Genomic DNA, 26592 nt, shown 5'->3' with positions numbered 1-26592 from the left:
ACTAATCACATACATTTCATGCCAAATGATTGTTGATTACACTTTTCCTTTTACACTTCAGCTACTGTGGTGATTATTTTGGTGTCTTGTGATCTGATTGATTTTCAGTTTTCTGACCTTGTTGCATTAGAATGAGATGATTTTTGCTTTTCTTCTATGTGTTGCTGCTTCATAGAACTTCCTGCACTTTTATTTCCCAAATCTTTAAAAAAATTTTTGTTGACCAACTTCCTTAAATTTCAGTTTAAGTGAAAAAAATTGTTTTGAAAGATTTCTTGAAATCTTTTTGAAAGATTACTTGACTGTAGATAAATCATGTGTTTGCCAAAAGGCCAGATTTCTTGTAGACAGTTCTTGTAGAGAAGACTGCTGTTTCAGGGAGCATAGAGGAAATGACTGTAAACAAAAATTGGAAATAGAACTTGCCACTAATCCTTGGAAACCTAATAGTAAAAGTGTAAATATCTTGCAGTGTGACTCAAACTGCTGCCTGGGCTGCAAAGCAGGAATTGAACATAACCTCCTTTGCTGTTTCTGGGACTGCTCTTGCACAGTCCCCATGTAATTCTGGACCTCAGTGGTGACTGACAAGATGTTTGGTCCTTGACAGATTTGGGAAGAGACATGTTCTCCTAAGGCTTTTTTGTTATGCAGAATTCTTACTTATTTTCTATTTGCTTGCTTTTAGTCCCACAGGTTTTTCTAACTTTTTCTTTCAGCTGTAATTTGATCTCACTTGCATGGTAAAAGCAAAGATGCTAAAAGCCAGACTTTTTCCCCCCAGGTTTTGAAGCTATTGCTAATAATTTTTTTGTTTTCTGTTACAAGTTGATATTTAGTGAACAAGACCATTTCTGAAAGATTGCAGGATAAGTGATTGGCTCAGGCATAGTAGGAAGGTGGACCTTGTGTGAGACAAATTAGACATAGTAGCGAGGTGCAATGTTTCAATAGACAGAATCATAAAGCTATTTCACATCTAACTTTAGGAAGCTATCTCATTTTTCTTTTGCTGCTTGAAAAAAAAGCTTGTAGTGTCAATGAAAAGGCCTTGGAAAAATGTTAGTGAAACATCTGCTTCTTTCTCATGTATCCATTTTTGTTTTCAGAGGTAGATGCTGCAGAATGGGGTAAATTTCTTCACACCAAAAATAAGGTATGTTTACTCTCTTGAGGAAGTAGCAGTGTCATAAATATGTTAACATATATATACACTTAATTTTTTCTCTTCCTTTGACTTTCCTGAAAAGAAGATGTTTATTGGCATTATTATACCTGCTATATGGCAGAATATTGAGGATTTTGTGTTTTGCTTTTTATGAGTAGAAAACTTTTGAAAACGTGAAATGTATGTTGTGGGTCATTGATTCTGCTGAGTTATCATAGGCCTTTTTGGGTTATTTTGTTGATTAGAATATTCTGTTTTGTGCATTGCCAAAATTAGAATGGATATCACAAAGCCAAGGGTAGGTGTAAGCACAAGTCATTTCAGTCCATTGAAGAATTGGCTACTTCAGAGGTTTATTAGAAAGTTGTGGAAAAAAAAGAAAGAGCCTCATATGCATCAGAGTCAAGGAGCAGAAACTGAAATGACTTTGCACTTCAGGAAGAGAGTCAAAGCTTAATTCTTGCTTGAAGACAGTCATATTTTTGTTGGCAGATAAATTATACAAGTGTTTATTACTTTAAACTGATTTCCTCACCTTCTAGGCAGTGCTAGAAATTTAAGGAGAGCTAGAGAAGGAATATAGAGGGAATCAGTGGAAGGGTAGCTCTGTGCTAACCTTTCTTTGTTGGTGGCAGGAGAACAGTTTTTACAAGAGTGGAGAAATTTGAAAATGAAGCTGCCCTTTGTCCTTTTCAAGAAGAGAAGTTGCTTAGGCTACATATTGCTTATTAACTTCAAAGGATTACAACTAGACCTAAAATGGAATTAAGTGTTTGAATTCTCTGTAGGTGGACACAAATTAACTTGTGTCTGACATTGGTTATAAGTGCTAATAACTGCCATCTCACAGAATTAGTCAATAGATTAAATACCAATTTCTATAATTTTTAGCATTGATGAGTCCTGTTAGCACATCAGTTTAAGGTTACTAGTAATTCTTATAAATTTTTTTAATATTCTGTATACTTAGAGAGTTTTTCACCATCCCTTGGAAAAGAGAACATTATTTGCAGTTAAGTAAATAAATGCTATCTGATTTTTAAACTTTTTTTTCTTCCTTCAGATCTATACAGATTTTGATGAAATTCGCCAGGAAATAGAAAATGAAACAGAGAGGATTTCAGGAAACAATAAGGTAAATCCTGTACCGTCCATCTATTGTCTTGCTATTGATTTTCTTGCTGCTTAAACCTTTCTTAAAGAGTTCTGGCAGCTAGGAGTGAAAAGCACATAATTGTTCTGATGAAGAGCACAGGAATGCTGCTTGCTATCGAGATTTTTTCACTGCATTCATGAGATAAAATACTTGAGCGAAAAGACATAGAATTGTTTCTTTACTTCAAGATTCTGTAATAAAAGTGAAAAAAATAAACTTTCAATTAAACTTGCTTTCATTTTTCTACATACCTAGCTTTATGTGTAATTATAAAATTGGCTACTGCCAAAGACAAAAGAATTGATTGACAGATGTTTGGCTTTTTTTCCTTGCTGTGTGTTTTAAGGTATGTGATGAAAGAAAGTCTTTGTAGCATGAAACTACAGCCTTTGGATTTTCATATGGTGAATTTAAATAATCCAGGGCAGTAATTATTACTTATTACTATATTTCTAGGGGATCAGTCCTGAACCGATTCATCTTAAGATTTTTTCAGCTAATGTTGTAAATCTGACTCTTGTGGACTTACCTGGAATGACAAAGGTAAGCTGCAGAATGCTTCTTTTCTGACTCAGTGTGTGTTTTTGAACAAGGTGTGCCTGTTCACTCTGTGCCATTGTTCTGCATTGTTAGATAAACTGCTTTCCTGGGGTCAAGTAGTGTTACGTAAATTTGACATGTCGCTGTCTCCTGGAGTAAGATTTGGTTTCTGATACACTTTGCTGATGCCAGAGATAGATTTGCTTATGGTTTTTGTTTTTTTTTTTTTTCCTCTTTCTACATATCAGTGATGGTAAGTGTGTGGGCCGTGTGTTCCTTTTCATAGGAGAGGCACCACTCCAGGTTTCAGAGCTGTACCTGCAGATAGATGAGTATGTGGCGACTTGGAAAATCTCTTCCACATTGCTTCTTCAGGAGTTGCTATGTGTATTTTGTGTAAGAGGCTGTCTAAAGTGAAGATATCTTAATAGAAATATTCAGATCCTGCCTGTTCAAGTTGCATATGGAATAATTTTCTGAGACACGAAGAAGACAAGATGACTTCTTTCCCTGCCCATGCATTCATACACACTGCACTCTGCCAGTTGTGCATGTGGTTCTTGGGCACCAAGCCTCATGCAGGCATAAAGACACAATGGTGAATGGTTCCATATTGTTTTTTTCTCTAGGTGCCTGTTGGTGATCAGCCTAAAGACATTGAACTTCAAATAAGAGAGCTCATACTTCAGTTCATCAGCAACCCCAATTCCATTATCCTGGCAGTGACAGCTGCTAACACAGACATGGCCACTTCTGAGGCACTGAAAATAGCTCGGGAGGTGGATCCAGATGGTGAGCACCAAGGCTAACTGGATGCTGTAATTCAACTGCTTTTTAAAACTCAATCCTAAAATAAAATGAAGTTGTTTGGGCAATATATAGTAAGAAAAGTAAATGCCACCACGTTTCCTAGGAAATACAAGTTTTATATTTGCTTTAAGACTTCTTGCTGCAGTCTCTGTTACTCAAGAGAATGCTGGGATGAATCAATACCTGATAGATTTCTGGCTTGCCAGCAGGCCAAGTAACTATTCTAATAGTCATGGAGTCACTTCTGTTTCCACAGCAGCAAAATGGTGTTAAGAATGTTTTTCAGTGTTTTAGTAGTTCAGAGTGGTCTATTAAGGCAATTTCATGCTTTATTGTCCAACATTGTCTCTTTTGGCTGAGAAAATATGCCACCCTGCAGCTTGTAATTGACTGTATAGCTGATAGTTTAGTGACGTTTAGTAAGGATAAGATGAATTTTGGTGCTCTGTATTTATGTGGGAGAACTGACTGATTTAAAGGAGTAGGAAGATTATCATTTTATATTTACCTAAGGACTTGGAAACAGATCTGAAGCTACTGGCTGCCTGCTTCTTGCTTTTGCGAAGTGCTGTCAGTACCACTGACTAGCAAATGGCATTGTATGATTTAAAAGAACATGGATTAATACACTTAGAAAATAACCATACAGAAATTAGGTTAAAATTCAGTGTTGTTACCCACAAATTTTTTTCCATAAAATGTAACTCTTTTTTTCTTGACTGTTTTCAAACTCCAAGTCTGCTTTGGCTTACCTGCAACATAACCTTGAGGGAAAACCTCTTCTGGCAGTTGTCTGCTCAGTTAAACTGTCCTGGTTCAAGATATCAGACCTCTTTTATTTTACTCCTGTAAAAATGACTGACAGTGTCTTTTGGATCACTTCCCAAAATTCTAAAACTTAAAGGTATAGTGGCAGATCATGTTGCAGGTTCTGCAGGAGTAATGCTATAGTGAGAACCTACAGTACCAGAGTAATTACACTCACATGAAAGTTTCAAGACCCAAGAACTTTTTTACTGAGATGCTGTTCATTTTTTTATATGCAAAAAGTGTGTTATATTTTAAGAAAAAGTTCTTGGCACATTTTTTTTTTCAGACTAAGAGCTCAGGAAATATTAAGGTTCCAGACAAATCCTGTGTGTGTTAGCCTGCTGGTTTAGATGGGCAGTATTTACCTATTTATTGAATTTAGGTCACTAATTCTCCACTTTGCTGAGTTATGAGTTTTAGTTACTCTGATCAAATCAGAACATTCCTCTGAGTGTTTTCCTTTTGGTAGGTCGAAGAACCCTCGCTGTTATCACAAAGCTGGATCTCATGGATGCTGGCACTGATGCTATGGATGTGCTCATGGGAAGAGTGATTCCAGTCAAACTTGGCATCATTGGAGTAGTGAATAGGTCTGTGTGGGCACATTGATGCTATTTTTAAAACTGTGTTAATGTGAAGTAATGCTTCTGCTTTTTTAGCCATGAATATAGTTTTAAGAATAAGGTGACAATGTTGAAATAAACTTCTGAATAAGCAGTTTGTTGCTCACTTCTCAAAAGCCTTTGTTCTTCCACTCAACCAACTGCTGATGCAGAGGGGTGTAGAGACACTTCTAAAAGAACTGTAGTGTCACCACTTCTGCTGTTGTCCTTCAGCTTGAGGGGTGCTTCTGGTCAGCTGTTTACATTAGCTCTGATCCAGCACAGGTCCTAACTGCATATGGCTGTGGTACTGTTTGCTGTGGTTTTTTATGTTACTTAGGTCAAATCTCACATAGTTTTGATAAAAGCATTGCTTAGTCTGTGTATAGTTGCTACCAATACCTATTTGTTGACTGTGCTGCATGGAGAAACAATAAAAACCTTTACAGTCTAAGGAAGGTGAGTTACGTGTGTCAAGCAAAACCCAGTTAAATGTTCTGCCCAGAAGAGCTGAAGTGTAAATTACTTTTACTTTTACTTTGCATCCATTAACTAGTGTGTAACTCTGATTTTACCTTCAGGAGTCAGTTGGATATTAACAACAAGAAGAGTGTGGCTGATTCCATTCGTGATGAGTATGGGTTTCTTCAAAAGAAATATCCTTCCCTCGCCAATCGAAATGGAACCAAGTATCTTGCTAGGACACTGAACAGGTGTTACTTGAAGATATAAACTGATGTGTTAGACATCTGCAGACCTTTCTTTTTACGCTTAGTGTCTCTTTTGGTGCATTATTGGTACAGTAATGCATTAAAGAAAACTCTGAATGCAAACTCTAGTTCTCTCAGTTTCTGTAATTTACCCAAGTAAAATGTTTTCCTTTGGTGGTTATTTGGTGTTTCCTCTCTGTTTTGTTGGAGATGATAAAGCTGAAACTTTTCCTCCCTTCTAATGAGGGACTGTTTTGTATTTTTAGGTTGCTTATGCATCATATCAGGGATTGCTTGCCAGAACTGAAAACCAGAATTAATGTTTTAGCTGCCCAGTACCAGTCTCTACTGAACAGCTATGGGGAACCTGTTGAAGACAAAAGTGCTACTTTATTGCAGCTGATCACCAAATTTGCCACGGAATATTGTAACACTATTGAAGGAACAGCAAAATACATAGAGACTTCTGAGCTGTAAGTACAAATGTGTTCCTGGAATATTGACTGAGTGGTTAGGTTAACCCAGTGGCTCCTACTGGCTCTCACTGGCAATATTAATACTCTGGACCATAACATACTCAAAAATGTTTGGATCCAAGCAACTGTAAAAAATGTTTTCAATGAGAGCTTTCTTCTACTTATTTGCTTCTTCAGTGGTTGTTTTCTTCTTTCAGATGTGGTGGAGCCAGAATCTGTTATATTTTTCATGAGACTTTTGGAAGAACTTTAGAATCTGTTGACCCTCTGGGTGGCCTTAACACAATTGACATTCTGACTGCCATTAGAAATGCCACTGTGAGTGTTTTTCTGGATTTCTGTGTTGTGGTTGTATGTTAGATAGGAAGCTAAGGTTTAATTCTATATGAGAGGCACAACTTTGAAATGGTTCAATGTTTTCAGATTTGATTTCTTGCTAGTATGGGAATTGATGTTGCTGAGAATTAACGGCGTAAGGCCAGTTATAAATTTTGCAATATATAATAAAACATTCACTCCTTCAAGCTTGACTTTGGATGTCAGACGTGTCAATCTGCTTTTGTTCTATATGTGGACAGACAGGCAGGTTTGTGCATGGTCCTGGAGCATGAGGTACTCCATAGCAATGATCTGTGTGTATGTTCCTATCCTCTTGTAAATGTAAAAACAGGATTTAGTAACACGAAAGATGTCATATTTCAGGTAAAAACTGATACATGTGTAGCTAAGCATTGGTCTGTATGATCATAAAAGAAATTACTCGAAACACTGAAACCCGTCTATCTTCCTGGTATGATATTATATGCCCAAGACTGTCCAATGAATAATGGCAGTTTTTCTTTCTGAAATTAGAAAGAAAATATCTTTGCCTTTGTAATAGATTTCATCTGCGTGTGGATCCGCAAACATGAAAAAGCATTGTTCAGGTTTATAAACCTGAAGTGACATGAGTAGGTAGAAATCTCCAAGATTCTATAAGGATGCTGGTTAATCATTGTTTAATACATTTTGTCTCAAAGATAGCAACTTATAGCTTTAATTTTTAAATATTCTTGTAACATATTTTACTCCTGAGACCTGTTCTGAGTTGTCAGGTGTCATCACTGTCACCTGATTCATTCTGGGCCTCATCAGATACTGCTTCTTAAAAGAGCATCTTGTTTTATATACAATTCATCAGCTTTTTCCCTCCTTTCTAACCAGGGTCCCCGTCCTGCCTTGTTTGTTCCTGAAGTTTCCTTTGAGTTGCTGGTAAAAAGGCAAATAAAACGTTTGGAAGAACCAAGCTTGCGCTGTGTGGAGCTGGTTCATGAGGAAATGCAGAGGATTATCCAGCATTGTAGTAATTACAGTACACAGGTAAAAATGCATGCTTTAGAACTGGGTTTGTAATTACTGGTGTGTGTGTGATTACTTGCTTAAAACCTTCTGGAAGTCTCACCAGTAAAATTCTGGTTTGTTTTTAGGAATTACTGAGGTTTCCTAAACTGCACGATGCCATAGTTGAAGTAGTAACCTGTCTTTTGCGTAGGAGACTTCCTGTCACAAATGAAATGGTAAGTTTCCATCTACTGTAATTTTACTGGTAAAAGTGCATGTTTTATGGAGTCTTGATGCTTCTGTTTGCAGAGTCAGGAACCAAAGTTATTAAAAGAATCTTAACTTATTTGTTAAATTGATAGCTATTTAAAATGTACACGTTTTGAATCACATTCTATATTAGAGTATAGATACATAAAGAACAAAGAGGTGGGGTTAGGGTTAAGCATATGGTCCCCTATGTTTCAGTTTCCCAAGAAGAATTTTACTAAAACTTCAATTTAACATCTTCTAGTCTTCCTTATGTATGTTGTTTCCCTCCCTGGTAACAGAAGCTGTGCATTTACTGTAGAGTTTGGGATGCAGGGATGAAAATTAAATTGTAATCTATATTCTGTATGTTTCAGAGGCTTGTAATGCCTTTTAGCTAGTGAAAACTAAAGGTTCAACTTTATATAAATATATTTTAATATTAAAAGTCCAATTTGGACTGCCTGTTGGGGAGTAAAGAGTGTTTCAGTATTTGACTCTGCATTGGATGCAAAAAACGAAAGTAATTTTGTATATTTGCTATCCCTCATAGTGAGCCATCTCCCCTGGTTCACATATTGTAGGTGGTTTGTGGCTGAGTGGTCTTTTGCTATGGGCAGTTAAGCTGTGCTTGCCAGCATTGTAGGTCATTACTCTGCACTGGCATTAGGTTTACTCCCTGAATTTTGATCTGGGAATGTATTGCATTGCAGGTTCATAATCTGGTGGCCATTGAGTTAGCTTATATCAATACTAAACATCCAGACTTCGCCGATGCCTGTGGGTTAATGAATAACAACATAGAGGTAAGAAAGTATGTTCTCTTAAAATGTTTCTTGTCTCTTTAAGTGAAAGTGAAATTGATAAAATAACAAATGCTTCCGTTTCTTTCATTGAAGCAGATTTCTGCATCTTGAGGCGTTAGAAATGTGATGAATTATGAATATGGCGTATACTCTAGTGATCTGTGGATTTGTGAACTTCTATTGCATATTACGTTCAGGATCACTGATTGGTACTTCACTGAAAGGATTCTGACTGTTTTTCAGTCTGAAAAATAAGATGGGCACCTAATTGAGTATTGCTTATGAAATGAATTTTTTTAAGGGGAAATTTAAATATGTAGTTGTGAAATGGTGTTTCATATTGAAGTAACTGCATTTTGTTTCTGACACAATGTATCAATACTGTTCCTCTCATTCATGAATGGATAATACAAGTATTGTTTCCTCTGTTCAGGTTCTAATTTCTGCTTGTTTTTGGCATTGTTCTTGAATCTCTGTAATTCCACACTTCAGTCTCCCTGAGACATTCTCTCCATCAGTCTCCCATCTTGTGGTTTTCAAGCCCAAATCTGAATGATAATACTTGGTACTGCCATCATCCTGTGGAAGCAGTTCAACAACCAATCTACTGGATTGGGAGAATCAATCTGGTGTTGTTGCAATACTTTATCTCTCTGGCTAAGAGCTTGTTAATACCCTTGTGTTTGTTTATCCAACACATTGTTTTCATTCATCACAAAATCATGGAATGCCTTGGCTTGGGAGGTCATCTCATTCCAAGCCCCCTGCCATGTGCAGGGACATGTTCCTCTAGACCAGGTTACTCAGATCCCCAACCAACCTGGCTTAGAATACTTGCAGGGATGGGGCATACACAGCTACTCTGGGCAACCTGTTCTAGCCTCACCACCTTCACAGTAAAGAATTTCTTCCTGTGGAATAGGTTGCTTAAATCTACTCTCATTTTGAAGCTATTCCACCTTTTTCTGTCACTGTGTGCTCTTGGAGTGTTTGTTTTATAAATGCTTACATTTCATTGTCTACTCTAGTTTTAACCCTTTACTTCTTTCCATACATATTTTGTACTGAGTAGGTATGCATTTGAATTTGGCTTCGTAGACTGCTCTTTAATCTAGTTCAAAAACAATGTGTATGGAAACAGCTGTGAGTATAGAAATTAAGACTTAGTGAAGCTGAACATGCAAAATTGAACATACATCATGTGTTACTTAAACTAGTAATTTCCTAATGTTTTCTAAACAGGACACTGAAAATTTTGAAACCTTATTCACTAGACAATCAGTTGTTAATTTTGAGCAAAATCAGATATTTCTTTGTCCTGATTGCTTCAAATTCTATTTTGCTATGAAGCGAATTCTGCCTCCTCCTTCATTTTGGGCTAATCATGTGCTGGCCACAGAATCAAATCCTTTAGATTACTTTGAGGATTTACAGCTTAAAGAGAGCTGTAGGGTATCTGTGCTGAGCCAAATTCTGGGGCTTTGATGTTATTTTTTTTTTAAAGGCTCAGGTTTTGATTAGGGAGTGTGGTGCAAAAAAACTTTGCGAAACTTCTTATATTGAGAGTTTGGTTTTGACCAGGTAACCAAAGTATCCAAATAATTGAGGATTTCATAAACCACAGTATGAGCATGGCACTGGATGAGAAGAAATTACTCATGCTTGTCTCTAAAATGGAAATCATCCATGTAAAATGTGAATCCTGCCTATGTGTTGATACAGAGTAATACATAACTGAGAATCTTGCTGGATTGTTTTTAAAGGAACAAAGGCGGAACAGGTTAGCCCGGGAATTGCCTTCTTCTGTGCCACGAGACAAGGTAAGTGAAAGTTTGATTTTATTTTTTACATAAAGCTTAATGCATTCTCAGAGATTCAATTTAAATATTGGAAATTTTGATATGCTGCCCTAGTAGCGGTCTTGGGAGCTTCCAGGTGTTGAGTTTGTCCTTTCAGTTTCATACGATAAAAGTGGAATATAATTTTCTTTTAAAAAGGCAGGTTTTGGGAGGTTTTAAATCTGGTATTTCTGAAGACTTGTCTATAATTGTAATATTACACTTATTACTTGAATGTCATCTCAGGTAAGGTGTAAAATGCCTGCAGATGTTGAAGATGGACTCAGAACTTTCATGCTTATATTTGTAGCTGAGGCACACTGATTTCAAAAGATAAACAAGTGATTTAAAATATCCAGTGCCAACATAGTGATTTGTGGTTGGTTTTTGTTAAGTCACTCTTAGAACTGCAGTTTGTTGCAGTCTTACTTTCTTTGGGAGCAAGACCTTTGGTGGAGGTGACATTTTTGGTTTTTCATCATAATCCAGTCACGTATTCTGTCTCTGGAGTTTGCTTAATTTTACCAGGTTTTGGAATTAGTGCAGTGGAAGAACCAACCAAGTGTCATGGAAAATATTGTCTGGCTGTAGAAAAGAACAGTCTGACACTAAGCTGGAATTTTAGACAATTACTTAATACTATGTGAACTATTTAGAATTCAGAGATAGAGACTATAGTTTAGGATCCTCATGAGGTTGTAACAGGAGTTTATACAGCTGATAGAAATCTGTTCATTGAGTTCATTACCTTAAAAAGTGAGATAAAGTCCCAGAGTAGATTGAATACCGCTGCCTTTAATCAGACAACTGTTGGATCAACTGGGAATTTAGGGTAGCTATCTGGAGATTGCTTTCAGTGCTGTTTGATCCTTCGTTTTATTGCTTTCATAGTTAAATCATTAGTGTAGGAGCTTAAATGAAATTGAAGGTCAGATAACCAAAAATAACTATCTTGGAGCTGCTTTTTATTTATTTTTTTCCCTCCTCTTTTCTTTCCTCCATTTTTCTTCTTTTTTTCTGCTTCTATTACTGTTTTTCTTGTAAATTCAAAATACTTTTTTTCTGGATTTTGAAAGATGCTAGTAGGTAAAAGTGTATAAAATTTGCTAGGTAAATTTGGTGGTCTTCAGTTGAATTTTTTTTTCCCCTCCCTACATTTTTTACCTTAGTCTACTAAAGCTCCAGGTGCATTGGCACCTGCTTCCCAGGAGACTGTTACTGCTGCTTCTGCTGAGGCTGATGGCAAGGTCTGTCTTGATTTTTCCTCTAAGCACTGCATGCATGTTTCTGTTGTGGTGCACCCCAGGTGTAAGGAAAGCAGTTTGTCTCTAGTAGTTCTGTCACCAACAGCGTGTCCTACCCAGTCTGGATGTCCTCCCCAGTGTGGATTACTTGGCACTACTGGTTTTATGTGCAGTGGCATGTCAAGACATGCCATGGAGTGGCCAAGTCACTGCTTTCTCTTTCAGCTCTTGTTTGCAATTTACTGTGGTGCAAATATGCACCTAATTTGCCTCAAACTGTCCATGGATTGTTGGGTGCAACAGTATTGTAATCAAAAGTCTTCAGCATGGCTGTTAAACTGCATGTTTTTAATGTGTTGACAGTTAAAGAAGGAGGACAGAAGATATGCTAAAATGTGAGTTTCCTGCTTCCTGCAGGGAAATCTTTACAGGCTTTGTTCAAACTGAACCTTCTTTGTGTTGTTTCACATAATTGTTGAATCCCTGATTTACTTACATTTGTGAAATGTGTTCTGCAGTGTTTTTTTACATGTTAGGTGTGCTGTCTCATGTATTAAAATAACAGCTCAGTGTTCCTCTGAAGGCTTTTCTGCTAATTGCTCTTGCTTGGAGTCAGAAAAGATGGGCAGTCACAGGTTTGTGTATTCAGAGTACCAAGGGAACTCAGGCTGTCTGCTTTATTGCTCATTCAGATTTTAATGCAAAGCTTCCTTTTCTGTCCTGACCAAAGTGGTAAAAATCAAAATCTAGTCAATAGTAGAATTTTAACTATTATTTTCATCAGTGTTTTAGAGGTTTTGATATGCTGCAAAAATTAGAAAGTAACCAAGACCTGCTGTGAAGATAATGTTGTGACTTAGGAAGTTGCAGGAAGCTGCCAGATTTGGTTTGCGTTTCCCATAACACCTGTCCTCTATGCCTCTGAGCAGTTGTGCAATTTAAATAGAATTTTTGATGTGCACAGGTTAGCTGGGTTTCCTCCTGTTTGCTACTGCTGATATTCTGTTTGGTATGCTTTGTTTCTCATGCTTTCTTTTTTTTTTTAGATTTAAGATCAGCCTGTGGTGTTTCATTGTAAACACAATAGATAAATTTTGCTTTTTTCCTCTTGTATCTGAAGCAAGACATAAATAGTAGTACAAAGCCTTGACTGTTTTTCAAACAGGAGTAGATTTTAAAACACAAAGTAAATAGAAGATATATTAGGCTTGTGGAAAGGTACAAAATAAAAATTGCCACATTCTATATCAAAATAAACTGGGTTTTTTAATACTAATTAGCATACAGTGGATACCATCCACTAGTATTTCTTTTGTCCAGTGATTCCTAATGTTTAAGAGTTGGGTGTTACATCTTTTTCACAGAAGGTTCCTCAGTCATTCTTTGCCTGGAACTCCCCAGAATATCTGATATTCACTTCCATAAGATGAAGGCTTTTGTTTTGATTTGTTACAAAAAAAAAAGCCTTCTGTAAATTCTGACAGCACAAATATGATCATAGCTGTGGTACCTTGAAACAAAAATATTTTTTAGCTGTTACTGTAAGAAACTTCAGTTTGTATTGAAATAAAACTTGAAGAATTTAAATTTGAGTATTGCAAGAGCTGTGGTGATCTTCAAAATATACTTTCAGAATGATCTTGATAGTATGGGATTTGTAGTCAAAGCCAAATGACTTAAAAATACCACCCCATATTTCAGAAGTCATTTTCAGACCCTTAAAATGCTTTGGAGCTTCTCCATGTGAGACATTTTCATACCCTTTATTAGGGAGAATATGAGTTTTAAAAGCTTTCATTTTAATGGTACCTTTTGTGAGTTGTAACCAGCAAAGAGAGAATAAATGTGGGGAATGTGAAGAACAGATAAAGGGAATATACCTATGAAAATTTTATTCTTTATTGAGTTTTCCCTGTACTGATTTGATCAGATGCTTCTCTACAGTGCCCAGGTTCTAATTCTTCCATGTTTTTTCAATGTGCTGTTTGTGCAGACTCCTGCTGTAGGAGCAGATGTGTCTCAGGAGCCTGGAACAGGCAGCTGGAGAGGAATGCTGAAACCCTCCAAAGCAGAAGAGGTATCAGCAGACGAAAAATCCAAGCCAGCTGCACCCCTACCTGCTAGTCCTCAAAAAGGACATGCTGTAAACCTATTAGATGTGGTGAGTCTTGGAAGACTATTCCTTTTCTTTGTAGTTCAGGCTCAGGAAAGAAAACATCTGAATTCCAGATCTTGTAACTTTGCTGCTAATATGTGGTATCTTTGTAATTCCCACTATAGCAACAGGGAACTCTAGCCAGTCTCTTCTGCTTTGCTCCTTGCCTGATTCCAATCTCCCTGCAACCTCCCTGCCTGCTCTAGTTCCATATTGGCATAACTGGCTTCCTTTCACAAATTCCTGTGCAGGTGATCTCCTTGTCTAGATAGCTGTTGGTACAGAAACAAATCTCAGCTCAACTCAAATTCCTGTTCTTCTTGTGCTGAACTTGAATGTTGCTAATAGAGGAGAAGAATCATTAAAGACAAAACCCACTTTAGTGAAAAACAAATGGGAGTATTTGAAGTATTTGGAGAGCTTTAGAAAAAATGTGGTGCCCTCTGACCTTTGTTTCAGACATGTGGCTTTTGATATGTCTCTAATTTTATTTCTGAAGAATTATAGGTTTGTTGTAAGGCAGATTACATCTATCAAACTCAGGCTAAAAGAGCAGTAGTTACAGTTTTGAGTTTTATTTACAAATGCAAATGAGCAGAATTGGTAAGCTGAGCTAAGCTTTTATTTTTTCACACAGCCTGTACCTGTTGCACGCAAACTTTCTGCCCGTGAGCAACGAGATTGTGAAGTGATTGAACGACTTATTAAATCTTATTTCCTTATTGTCAGGAAGAACATTCAGGACAGGTAAACCCAAACTTCCTTGAAATACTTAAGCCATGCAAATATTGTGATATTTTAAGAGTCCTATATATCATCATTTTTATCATGTTCTCATGTTCGTAAGAAGAGAGAAAATAAATTTATTTTTTAGAAGGGAAGCAGCAGTAAAATTTGACCCTTCACAAAATGAAGCAGTTTGAAGAAGCACTTGTTTTTTCTAATGATTTCAAGTTCTGTATAATACTAAATAAAAAGTTTAATTATTTAAGACATGCCTGCTTTTTTGGAGGATGCTTCAATTCAGATGGAAGATTTGCAGCATGTAACTGGGATAAACTCTAGGTGCTGTGTACCCTGACAGAATTTAGCTTTGCCATCCTGTTATTTCAAATGGGAAGGTCAAATAGGAACTAGTGTGCATGGCTCGGTTTTCTAGCACTTAGCTATAAGGATAGGAACAGCATAAAAATTCTTTCTACTGTGGAAAAAGCTTTTAAAGTTTTTGCTTAAAAAAATGTCATACTTCTTTAATGAGGAATTCTATAAAACTTTTTTTGCTTATGTCTTTGTAGAAAGCTCTAACTTCATATATATTTTATGTATGTGGGAAGTTTGGGGGGGAAGTACAGGAATTTGGAAACCAGATTTTAGAGCAGGTTAGTGAGGCTCATAGGTGTTTTAGTCTATCCAGTAAACAAATACCTTCAATATAATTTTTAGTATTTCATGGCAGGGGAGCCTTAACTTTACTGTTCATGCTATGTAATATCAGAGATATGAATTATTTCTTTGCCTCTTTCCCTTCCAATTTACACATAAAATTTGGTTGTAGGGTTGACATACTTTAATGTGTGTCATCCCTAGCACAGTAGAGATAGGTTGGTTTCTAAAGAGCAAAGTTATTTATTCTTAGACTATGTTCTATATTGATATTATGACTACTACTCATAGTTTTTTACAATGCAGCTTTTCAATTTGGAAGGAATAATTCTATATGAATTAGTTCTACTCTAATATTGTATATGATGCTGCTTTTACTTGAGAGTTATTATTTATGGAAGTGATAGATTCCTGGTAGTTTGAGCCAAGGCTGCGTGTAGCTGCTTGCCTTCATTGTGCATTCTTCAATCTGGAGCAGACCTGGTTTTGAACAATGATTTTAAAGAAGCAATCTTTATGTGCTTGCAGTGTGCCAAAGGCAGTGATGCATTTTCTGGTGAACCACGTGAAAGACACTCTCCAGAGTGAGCTGGTGGGCCAGCTGTACAAATCACTGTTGTTGGATGACCTTCTCACGGAGTCTGAGGACATGGCACAGCGCAGGAAAGAGGCAGCTGACATGCTAAAGGTAATGAGGAGTTCATGGGAGCAGTTAACCATATCAGTGGGAGGCTTTTTGAAGACTTGTCTTCCTTTTTTCTTCACTGCTTTTTAAGGATATGCCAGTGTATTGCTTTTCTCTGCTAGAGGAATTAAAACCAATACATGACCAGAAAGGATTGGATATGAGCTTTTAAATCTGCAGTTTAGCAGGTTAGATAGAAAGCAGGTACAATTTCTCTTTTATTTTTAAGCTTTACAGCATTAAAACTGTGTATGGTGAAGAAGTCTGCCTTTCTTGAAAATTTAATGGATTGCCACTAATTTAGTAATAAAACTGATTAGCTTTGATTTGATTTTTAACTTTGTACTTCTCAGACTGCTGCTGTTACGTCCCGGAGAAATCTGTGCAGCATAACTAACACTGGCTTTTGTGCATTCCTGTGTGCAGGCCCTGCAGCGAGCCAGCCAGATCATTGCAGAGATCCGTGAGACACATCTTTGGTGAAGACTGTATCAGCCACGCTACTTATATGCATTGGAGGTTACATTGGCTTGACAATTGCTAGGCATGGTATACAGAGTAGAATTTTTATTTATGAACTCCTCTTATCTGTGTACTGCAACTGTGTAAATCTGCTCATGTAAAGACAGTTGGTTTGATTTGCAAACAGAAAAATATGCTGTATTTTGCAAAAGAAGTCGTATTTAATCCATATAATAAATGGCTCTAAATGTTTCGTTACCAGGTTTCTGGTGCAAATTAAAGCAGACCAAGTCTTCTGTCTCAGTGACAGTCTCATTTGAACTTGGGGAAAAACGTTCAAGTTCCAGTGCCTGACTTGCTGAACAGGTTGCCTGTGGTTCAGATGGCCGGTGTAGTCTTGTGGCATAGTTTTAAGCTGCTTTTCCAGTAGAAGTTTCAATACTGTGAAGAAAAGAGAGCACCGAGCATTTTCTTTCATGAATATATTGCATGCACTGTGACAGATGGAGGTCTCCATTCTATAGCACAGTAGAGATGTCGAGCGTATTACTATGTATGTGTGTTCCCTTTTTATTTTTTCTCTTTGTCCCCAAATGTTTCAATGGCAGACAAAACTTCAGACTTGATTTCATGAAGTATCATGTAGGAAGAATTATCCTGGAGCTTGTGAACAAGAACAGCCTACTACAAAGTGGCTGCAGAGTTATTAATGTGCACTGGAGCTTGTGTATGAATGTTGGGGTTTATAATCAGGCACAAGGATATCTTCCCCTTCCTCCCCCCTGGGACCAAGCCCCTAGACCATCTGTTAGTAAATTTGCTCTGGCAGAATTGAAAAATAAAATGGATTTCACAACTGTAATGGGATAATAAGTGTTTCTTTTAAAAACAGATGAAGTTGGCCAGGGAGAAGGGGATGCCCACAACTTCTGCAAATTTTGGAATGTATGACAGTATGAAAGAAAGTCTGTGGAATTGGAATATTTATATCAGAGATTACAGTTGCTTTTTGAGGAAATTTTATTGTGCTGTAAGTAGCTTTTTTTTTTTTTTTTTGAGGACAATCGTAGAATTATAAAATTTTAGGTTGGAAATTAAGTTGATGAGTTTGGTTTTCTTTCTTCTGATTATAATTTATACAGATTACTATTGAACACACTAGCCTTGAAAAAGTGAACATTTTAATTTTTCTGAATAAAAATTTATTTAAACTCCAGCCAGCATACTTGCATGTACTTTTGAAGATCCACTCTTTTTTGTATAAAGTGAAAATGTTTACTATAGTGTTGCTGATACTTTAACACAACTTGCATGAAAAACAGGACACTGCTGTTAACCTCCATGGCTTGATTTTACGGTATTGGGCCAAGATAGTGAGGTTTTTATTACCATATGCAGTTCCTTCCCCCTGAAATCAGTTAGCAAAAATGGAATTCCTTTGGTAAGGATTTGAGAAGATTTCAATCTTTGCTAAAGATTGAAAATCTAGAAATTCAGTTTACAAGAAGTTCTGTTTAAAAATGTATTTTCCTCACGGTAATCTTCAGTTTAGCATCAATATGAGCACAAGTCTGACAGGTGCAACTTTTGGATACTTCATGTATCATCTGAGGTAATTCATGCAGAACATAGAAATAGATATTGTGTATTTTTAAACAGCCTAAAAAGTCATAGTGTGTGCATTACATGTAATGAATACAAATGAGGTACTTTTTATCTTGCATTGTATCCAGGTATGGTAGTTTTCAGATTTAAAAAATACGACCAAAGTGCAAACTACTTTTTAAATCAATTTGGTGATCAGTGAAGGCTTTTATGTTTTGTCAAAAGCTTTTTTTTTCATTGCATTTCTGTTTGGAATTCACCTGACACCTCTTTCCATTTTGCTTTCAACATCCAAGAAGTTTCCAACAAGGTAGTGCTGTCCATAAGTGATCTGCTACCTAAGCTTTAACTCCCAAAGTTCAGTCAATTTCTTTTCTTTGTGAAGAAATACTCTGATTTGTAAACTTTTGAAATGCTGCATAAAGCAAATGAATTTCATTTATTGAAGAAATTCTTGCAAGTGATACCTGGCTCTGTAATATCATATGAAATTTCCAGTGTTAATTTGGTTTCTGAAATGTTATGACGTTTTTTGTTTAAGTTTCACAAAAAGTTTCAATTTGGTAATGTTTGAGTGCCAAGAAATGAACTTGATTTGTAATCCTTAATGCAAGACTTTGAAGGTCCATGCTGTAACAATCCTGTTATTTAATAAACAGATAATACACAAAATTAAGTATGCCAGAAATAGTTTTGGACTGACTTGTTCTGGTGGCAGGACTTACCTTCACTTTTAAGTTTGTAGTGTAAGTACCTATATGTGTTCAGCCTTGATTATGATTTCACTTGTTCTCACTCAGTTCTGCATTCTTGAATAGTTCCATAACTCATAACGTAGACAGGCTGCTGATGCCTACTGATGGTTTGAAACAAGCTGTGTTCTGAAACTGAGCTAAATACTTCAAATGCCACTATTACTACCAGCATTAAAATAACTTAGAGGGTAGCTGTGGAAAAAAGCCTAATGAGGGCAGCAACGGAAAAATTCCCAGATTGGACTGGTAATTTACAACTTGATCACCTTATTTAATTTAAACTTGAAATAATTTTGTCATCAATGCACAAGTTTTAGCTAACTTGCTCTCCAGTGGGGACAGAATCATGGAGGGGAAAACTGGTAGCCAAGTTCAGATTAGTAAATGTCTGACATTGTTACCTGAACTGTTGTAGTCCTGCTGTAACTAAAACACAATATCCTGGTGTGAACAGTTTGTATTGAGTAGTCAGGTTCAAATTTTAATTAGTGAAACAGACAGGTAAACGGGGTGGTGATGTTCATGTGCTTCAGACCTTACCCTGAAGTAAACAGAGCAGACCTGGTGTAAAACCTGCCTTTATTAATTGCTTTGTGCATGAATGACAGACATCAGGTTGGATATGGCAAACTCAGGACCCTGCTTTATGGCCCACAGCAGGGGGAAGAAACAACTTGCCACTTTGTTGTGCCCCTGTTGGGACTTGAATGGAATTATCCTGAGTAATTATTTTTTCTGCAGTTTTCTCCTTGGGCTTTGAGAGCAATGGATAGCTGGTGTTTTCTGTAGTTACTGAGAATCTCACTACATCCACTTTTTGTTGCTAATTAAACTGTGCTTTGAGGTGAGAGCTAGAGGACTGGTTCCTCAACATTTAGTACCACTTGGATATGGTTTTGTGCTCAATGACACTGTGTAAACTAGTGAAGGTGCTTTCATGCTCCCATAGTTTTGAGTTTACCTCGTGCATGCCTTTTCGCCCTTTACGTCTTCACTGCTAGCTGCCACAGTAAGGTTAAATTCAAGTCTTCCAGGCTGTGCTGTACAAATGTTTTTGGGGAGCTTTTTTAGTTTGTTGGGTTTAGGTTTTTTAAAATATCTTGCCCAAATAATTACTTTTCTTTTGCACTTTGAAATCATGCATTTGTAGCCATGCTAAATATACTTTAATATTCATTACTCCTTGTTCACATTTGAACAAGTCTGAACAATCTCTGATTATGTGAATGTACCTGTATATAAGAAATAAGACCAAGCTAAGAAAGAACAGTTGACTTTTCAGTCACCCTTAATCCTTGGCCCAAGTGTTCAAATGCTCAGTTGTGATGGCCCTGTATGGTCATGGTAAGTAGTGGTTGTATCCAGCTGTTTCTCTGGGAAGAGTCAGGAAAGGGGGTTGGATTGCTAGGACTTGGTCAAAGGCAAGCATGGATTAAATTTATTGGGGTTTATGAATCTTATTAGAAACCTTGCATGCAAAGAACTTTATTCCTTTGTTTCATATTTCTAAAAAATAAATTTACTAATTTATTAGAAGTGGATATATGTGTGCATCTGCACCATTTTGGCGATGACAGAAAACAGGCAGGAAAGAGATCAGACATGAAACACTGCTTATTCTTAGGAGTTTTTCTGGTAACCAGAAACTCTCAAAAGGGCTCTGTTGTATTTCTCTGGAGGTGTACGTGGGTGTGTACTGGAGTATTTTGGTCCCAGGTGCATGTTTCTGATTTGCTCTAACGCTTCTGTCATTTAAGGAACAAGGCGGCTCTGTTATGTGGATGAACTTTCCTATTCCCCTTTCTTCCTCCTTTTCTTCCATGTACTTTGAGGTAGAAATGACTCAGCTACTTTTCATTGTTATCTAATAGAGATGAGGCTAGTGAGGTTTCATTATGAGACAGATAAATAGGATCTGGAAACTGAAGCTAAGAGTAAGAACACGCTGAGCTTCTGAAAGTACCGTATTTCAGTTTCATTGCCAGAAGAAACTGTCATAACAAGCAAGCCGCTATATTTTATTAGTGATGAAATCTTGAGTCATGGTGCAAATGAAATCAGCATCAAGTTTATCAAGTAAAAAGAAACATTAAAAAGATACCTAAACCAGTAACAAACTCCCCACCCTACAACAGAATGTATCTACCACATTCCAGAAGCCAAAATTAAGTTTCCCCCCTTGTGGCTGCTGTTTCTGCAAATTTCTATTGAAGATTTCATGGACCAGGAAATAATTCTCTCCATGGCCTAATAGTGACACCTGATCCTTGAAAACAACACTGCAAAGCACTTGAGCTTCCCTCAAGTGTTTTCTGGTCCAGAGACCCTGTGGTACCATTCATCCACAACTCCTGGGCAGCTAAAATTACATGGCTTCGTATCTCCTGGTATAATGTGCCATCTTCCAGCTGACTGCAGAGGCTACAGAACTAGTGGCAGAATATTCCTCCTACAAGGAATGCTGGATACCATGGATGCATCCATGTCATTCACAGGACCAAAGAACTGGAACAACTGCTACTCCCTTGTAAGTCATACTATGCACACAGAAGGCTTAAAAGGAAGGGATATGTTAGGTTGATCTAAGCTTTGAAAGTCTCTGTAGTTTCAGAATGCAAAAGTGAATTTGCTGTGTATTCCCACATGAAGGCTGGAAAACTTTGGTGCAATGTCCCTATACATAACCAAGAACCAACTTACACTAGTACTTAATCATTTATTAAGTATTTATTATGAATTTTCTGCAGTTTCTTTCAAAGCAAACCTGTTCAGAGAAACATGACCACGGTTGTCTTTCCTCCCAGCAAGGTTTCTTGGCTACATAAGCATGCATTGGCTTTAAGGAGTGGGTTTGAGTTTGCTTTGGCTCATTTTCCTGTGGGTTATCCTGTGGACTAAATGGCCACTGCTCTCCTACAAACAGAAGGCTGTTAAAGGAGAGGAAGCACATCTCCATTGCTGGACTTTGAAATGAATCTTTTAATTTTCTTCTTCCGCAGATCCTTATGAACAATGCTTTGAATAAGGCAGAGTATCTACAATCTCATCAGTGGTACCACTCAGCTCCTTTATTTGAACTCTGTTTCTTTTGAAAAGGAAACTGATCTTGGGCAATCTGTGAGCTGTGTAGTAATGCACAGTACAGAAACATCTTCAAGTACATCTTGAAGCAGCAGAGTTAGAGACCTGTCATTTTAGGGAGATATTCTGCTGTCACAACTGCAACCATTTTATAATGTAATAGTTTTTCTTTCCAACCCTAAGTAATGATACTCCATTCTTCAGAATATGCTGTCCAAGAATAAGAACAGTCTCAGGATTAGTTACACGGTTCCCATTTATTGAAACTCCTCCATCTGTAATTTTCTGGTACCTTAAAAACAAAACGAAAACAAAAATAAAGGTATTTACTGTTAAGAATTCAAAGTTCACTTAGGTTTGAGTTTTTTGGGTGGATCCACAATTGAATACATTTTAATTTTCCTGCACTTCACTTTCAGTCCAGGTCAACAGTGACTGAAATTAACCTTAGCCTCTACTACTCCAGTTCTTTCTGAGAAGGGTAAATACTATTTTGAGTATTACCCACGAGGACAGGTGAAAACTTACCCACTAGGTCCATCTGGAATGGCATTTGCTTTGCGGCACAAGTTAAGAACAGTCATGCCAGGTTCAAGCATCAATTCAGCAGAAGTAGCTTGTCTGAAAAGTTCTTGCAACTCTTGGTCAGACATTTCTTCCAGTGCCTCCACACTGCTGTAATAAAGGGCCTTAGTGCACCTGTGAGAACAAAGGGCATTCAAAATACAGAGCTAGTTTTCTCTTCACACAAAGTGCTACTCAACTCATCAGATTCCCCTCCTTGGTTTCTTCTGGGAGTCCACAAACTAACAGAAATACTTTAAATACACTCTCATGTTTTTATTGTACCCTACTGCCCCACAAGTTTTTTTTTAGTATTTCCAGTGTATTTTTAAATCTACATTTTTCTTTTTTAACATCTAAGCAACAACTTAATAGATTAAAATAGTCTCTGAAAAGCTTTGGAGAATTACCATAGAATAAATCTGAAACAAAACTGCTTGATGAAATCAAATTTCACCTCTTAGCAGATTCCAGCCCCTCTCTACCATGGACAAGCTTAGTTACTTCTGCAGCCAGTCGTTTCTGAGGGCCCCATTTCTCAGGTTCTTTAGCATGCATTTCCATGATGTGGGCAATCTCCTCAAGAGGAAGGAAGGTGAATAGTTTCAGGTATCTATGGGCAGGGAAAAAATATTTTGTCTACATAATTGTCATAACATATTTCCTGCCTTTGTCATTCAAACCTAAGTAACTCCACTAAAATGGTTCTTAGTCATTTTAAGAAATACATACTAAGATGCTCTGTCCTTTCCATCAAATCTTTAAAAGTCACATTTTACTTAATATTCTGCCCAGGGTCAAGTCTTCGGGCATAATACAGTGTCAGCTGCTTTTATGAAGCTTGTACCCCAATCAACAATTTAGTTTCCTTAAACATTTTAGAGGATTTATTGGAATCTTGTGTCAACTAACTAGGTTTTGTATTTATCATAGGAGATCCACAATAGGCTAATGCAAAATTCCACTGCCAGTCTGTGGCCATCATTGGACAGAAGCATACCTGTATTGACAAGTATCGCAGCAGGAAGATTATTTAAGATAATCAAGAATTTAAAGATGCATCCCTAAGCCTACTCTTCTCTCTCAACAAAGTCCATTTTAATGAGATTTCAGTCCCATACAGTGTATTAAAGGTACCTTTACTGGTAAAAAGTCTGAATGGCTGAAATATTTTAGTTTTAAGTACCCACTTATCCTTCTTTTCAGTCTGAAAGGTGCTGGGGATCAGAACATGGATTTGCATTATCAGGGGATAAACCTCTGAGAGAGGTAAGTAAGTTATAAGGCAGGTCCCAAATACGAAAAGGAAGTAGCTCAGATTTAACACTGCTATTGACAGATAAAACAGATTTAGAAAAGAACATAGAACAACTTACTACAATCAATGTAGTGTACTGAAAAAAACTGTGATGCTACAGTGCACTAAAACATATGCTGTGTAAGAGAGTTAACCCACAGGCAGAACAAAATGCACTCCTTTGTCATCCACCTTCTGATTTTCTGATGTGTTTCAGCATATAGAAGTTCCACTATCCTGTCTACTTAGGAACGAGTCATGCCTGTTTATTTCATGAACAGTTATATACTTCTACATGGAGCTTGTGTTGCACATAATTTAATAAAGAGGTTACAGTGAACAGTTAGAATCAGGTTTTATAAACAAAGACAAAGAGCAAGATGGAGAAACACTTACTTTTCAACTACGTTATCTTGTTGTCTGACAAAAAACTGATACAGCTCAAATGGAGAAGTCTTGTTCCTGTTCAGCCACACTGCATTTCCAGCAGTCTTTCCCAGTTTATCACCAGTCGTACTGGTAATAAGAGGTACAGTAATTCCAAACACGTCTGTTCCTGTCATCCTGTGCAAGAAGAGTCACTGGATGTTTAAAAAAATATATCTTGGTAAAGCTGACTAAAATACAAGCATTCTGCATGATTCCATCCTCAATACACAGCTGGGGGTGATGGGCAAAAAGATGCCAGAACACTGTTTTGTGAAGAGGGCTTTAGGGAAAAAACCAGCACCCTAAGTTTTTAAGTTCTTTTGTATGTATCAAAAAGATTTATGTACTTTAAGTAGTTTATATGCATGATATACCACAACTGTCTCTACTTTGGTGTGATTACACCAGGATGTGTGTGCTAGCAGACTTGTCTCGATTTTGTCTCATGCTTCAGGGTGTTTAACTTTGTTTCTTGGATTCACTAATACAAGAACCTATTATTTTTCTTAAAGTCATATAAACCTGGTCAAAATGTACATATGTCCCGATCTTATGGTCAGGCCAATTAATTACTCCTCTCAAATCACAGAGATCTGTGTGTGGCCAAATCTCTTGAGCACTGACTTCTGCTCCTGGTGGTTTAGAGACTGTCAGCACCAATCGCAAAGCATTGTAACAGAATTGGTGAGGTTGGACAAGACCTCTGAGATCATCGAGTCAAACCTCTGAGCAAACATCACCATATCATCCAGAGCATGGGACCAAGTGCCATGTGCAGTCTTTCCTTACACACCACCAGGAACACCACCCCCTCCCTGGGCAGCCCATTCCATCGCTGCCCTCCTCCGGACTTGCTCCAGCACCCCAACGTCCTTCTGAATTGAAGGGCCCAGGACTGGACACAGCACTGGAGGTACGGCCTCACCAGTCAGTGCCCAGTACAGGGTGACAGTGACATCCCCGGTCCTGCTGGCCACACTACCGCTGACACAGGTTGCCCGATGCCCAGACCCTGCGCATCACCTCCCGCCCCGCGCTCCCGCCGTACTTGGTGACGAGCTCGTATCCGGACATGATGTTTCCCATCTGGTCGTGGCCCCCCAGCTGGATGCGGCAGCCGTGGTGCTGGTGGAGATGCAGGAAGTCGTAGGCCTGCAGGGCAGGATACACGAATTCGGCCAGGCTCATGCCCTCGGCGCTGCGCAGCCGCGCCTGGCAGCTCTGCCGGCTCAGCAGCGTACCCATGCGGAGGCGCCCGCCCGCGCCGCCAAGGAAGCGGAGCAGCGGCTCCCGGCCGAGCCAGCGGGCGTTGTCCAGCAGAGCGGCGTGGCCGAGCCGCCCGGCTCCCGGTTCCCAGAAGAGCTCCTGGTGGTTCCCGAACAGCCGCTCCAGCCCCGCGCGCAGCGCCCGCGCGTGCGCGCGCACCCGGCCCGCCGGCAGCAGCTCTCGGGCGCGCTCCCGCCCGCTGGGGTCCCCGAGCCGTGCCGTGGCCCCGCCCACCACGGCGATGACGTTATGGCCCGCGCGCTGGAAGTGCAGCAGGGCCATGACGGGTAGCAGGTGCCCCACGTGCAGCGAGTCTGCCGTGGGGTCGAACCCGCAGTAGGCGGCCAGCGGCGGCCGGCCCGGCTCCAGCAGCGCCGGCAGCTGCTCCTCCGCGCTCTGCGCCGGGAACACCTCCTGGAACAGCCCGCGCTCGCACTGCGCCGCCAGCAGCCCCGCGGCGCCCCGCGCCCGCCTCGCCTGCTCGTGGGCCCGGCGGCGGGGAGGCGGCGGGAGCGGGGCCCGGCGCAGGCCCCACAGCCCCGCCACCCGCCCGCAGCCCCGGCACAGCGCGGGCGCCGCCATCGCGCGCTGGGCACGCCGGGAGCGCCGGGGCTGCGGCGCTGGGACCGCCCCGGAACCTGGGCCGGCGTGGGATGAGGGGGGGGTGTGTGTGAGCTGTGTCGAGCGCCTGGGAGGAAGGGTGTGTGGGTAGTGACAACAGCCTGAGCTGCAAGACTGGTCGTGTTTTGTGCTAGCTGGTGGTTCTCCGCGTCATTAAAGATGCGACAAAACCGGCGTGTGTCGGCTGCTCCTCCTCTGTTTTTTTCCCAACCCGAAATACCGGGATTTCAAGTGCTGTCAGGCGTTGGAAATCAGCCCTTCAGCTGGTAGTAAGGCGCCTGGCAGAGCGGGTACTATATGCCTCAGTTAGTCATACCGGGGCCTTAGAATTTAATAAATTTATTAGCTATGTTACCAGAATTTATTAGTGATATTACTAGAATGTATTAGCTATATTACTAGAAACTTTTAGCTACGTTACGTATCTTGAATACTTGGGGAAGAGGCAACTCAAACTGTAGATAGAGGTGTGCAGCTGTAGGCACATGCATGATAAAAGGAAGACTGAGGAAACATGAGCCCTCTGCAAGGGAACGGGACACCTGGGATATGGGGAGTGC

General features: G+C 38.9%; 2 protein-coding genes across 3 annotated transcripts in view; one reads left to right on the top strand and one right to left on the bottom strand.

Moving 5' to 3' along the window:
- The window catches only part of DNM1L (dynamin 1 like), a 35685-nt gene extending 16990 nt beyond the window's left edge, over nucleotides 1-18695 (top strand). For both annotated transcript variants that reach the window (XM_083859120.1, XM_083859121.1), the window contains 16 exons: nucleotides 1110-1156; nucleotides 2232-2303; nucleotides 2781-2867; nucleotides 3494-3656; nucleotides 4954-5074; nucleotides 5668-5799; nucleotides 6063-6269; nucleotides 6470-6590; nucleotides 7476-7631; nucleotides 7739-7828; nucleotides 8555-8647; nucleotides 10411-10467; nucleotides 13723-13890; nucleotides 14522-14631; nucleotides 15796-15955; nucleotides 16379-18695. In XM_083859120.1, coding sequence (XP_083715246.1) covers nucleotides 1110-1156; nucleotides 2232-2303; nucleotides 2781-2867; nucleotides 3494-3656; nucleotides 4954-5074; nucleotides 5668-5799; nucleotides 6063-6269; nucleotides 6470-6590; nucleotides 7476-7631; nucleotides 7739-7828; nucleotides 8555-8647; nucleotides 10411-10467; nucleotides 13723-13890; nucleotides 14522-14631; nucleotides 15796-15955; nucleotides 16379-16435 — 1841 coding nt within the window. In that variant the 3' untranslated portion in view covers nucleotides 16436-18695. The remainder of the gene's footprint in view (nucleotides 1-1109; nucleotides 1157-2231; nucleotides 2304-2780; nucleotides 2868-3493; nucleotides 3657-4953; nucleotides 5075-5667; nucleotides 5800-6062; nucleotides 6270-6469; nucleotides 6591-7475; nucleotides 7632-7738; nucleotides 7829-8554; nucleotides 8648-10410; nucleotides 10468-13722; nucleotides 13891-14521; nucleotides 14632-15795; nucleotides 15956-16378) is intronic.
- Nucleotides 18696-20771: 2076 nt separating this feature from the next.
- YARS2 (tyrosyl-tRNA synthetase 2) lies at nucleotides 20772-25993 on the bottom strand (the record flags this gene model as incomplete). The annotated part of the gene is made up of 5 exons (XM_083860295.1): nucleotides 20772-22147; nucleotides 22384-22554; nucleotides 22877-23032; nucleotides 24113-24280; nucleotides 25194-25993. 5 exons carry the CDS (start codon nucleotides 25991-25993, stop codon nucleotides 21988-21990), a joined length of 1455 nt encoding a protein of 484 aa, XP_083716421.1. The 3' UTR covers nucleotides 20772-21987.
- Nucleotides 25994-26592: the final 599 nt, after the last annotated feature.

The sequence above is a fragment of the Zosterops lateralis genome (assembly GCF_965231275.1).
Source record: "Zosterops lateralis genome assembly, chromosome: 4".
NCBI lineage: Eukaryota > Metazoa > Chordata > Aves > Passeriformes > Zosteropidae > Zosterops > Zosterops lateralis.
The sequence above is the reverse complement of the archived record's forward strand: the minus strand, read 5'-3'. Positions and strand labels throughout refer to the sequence as shown.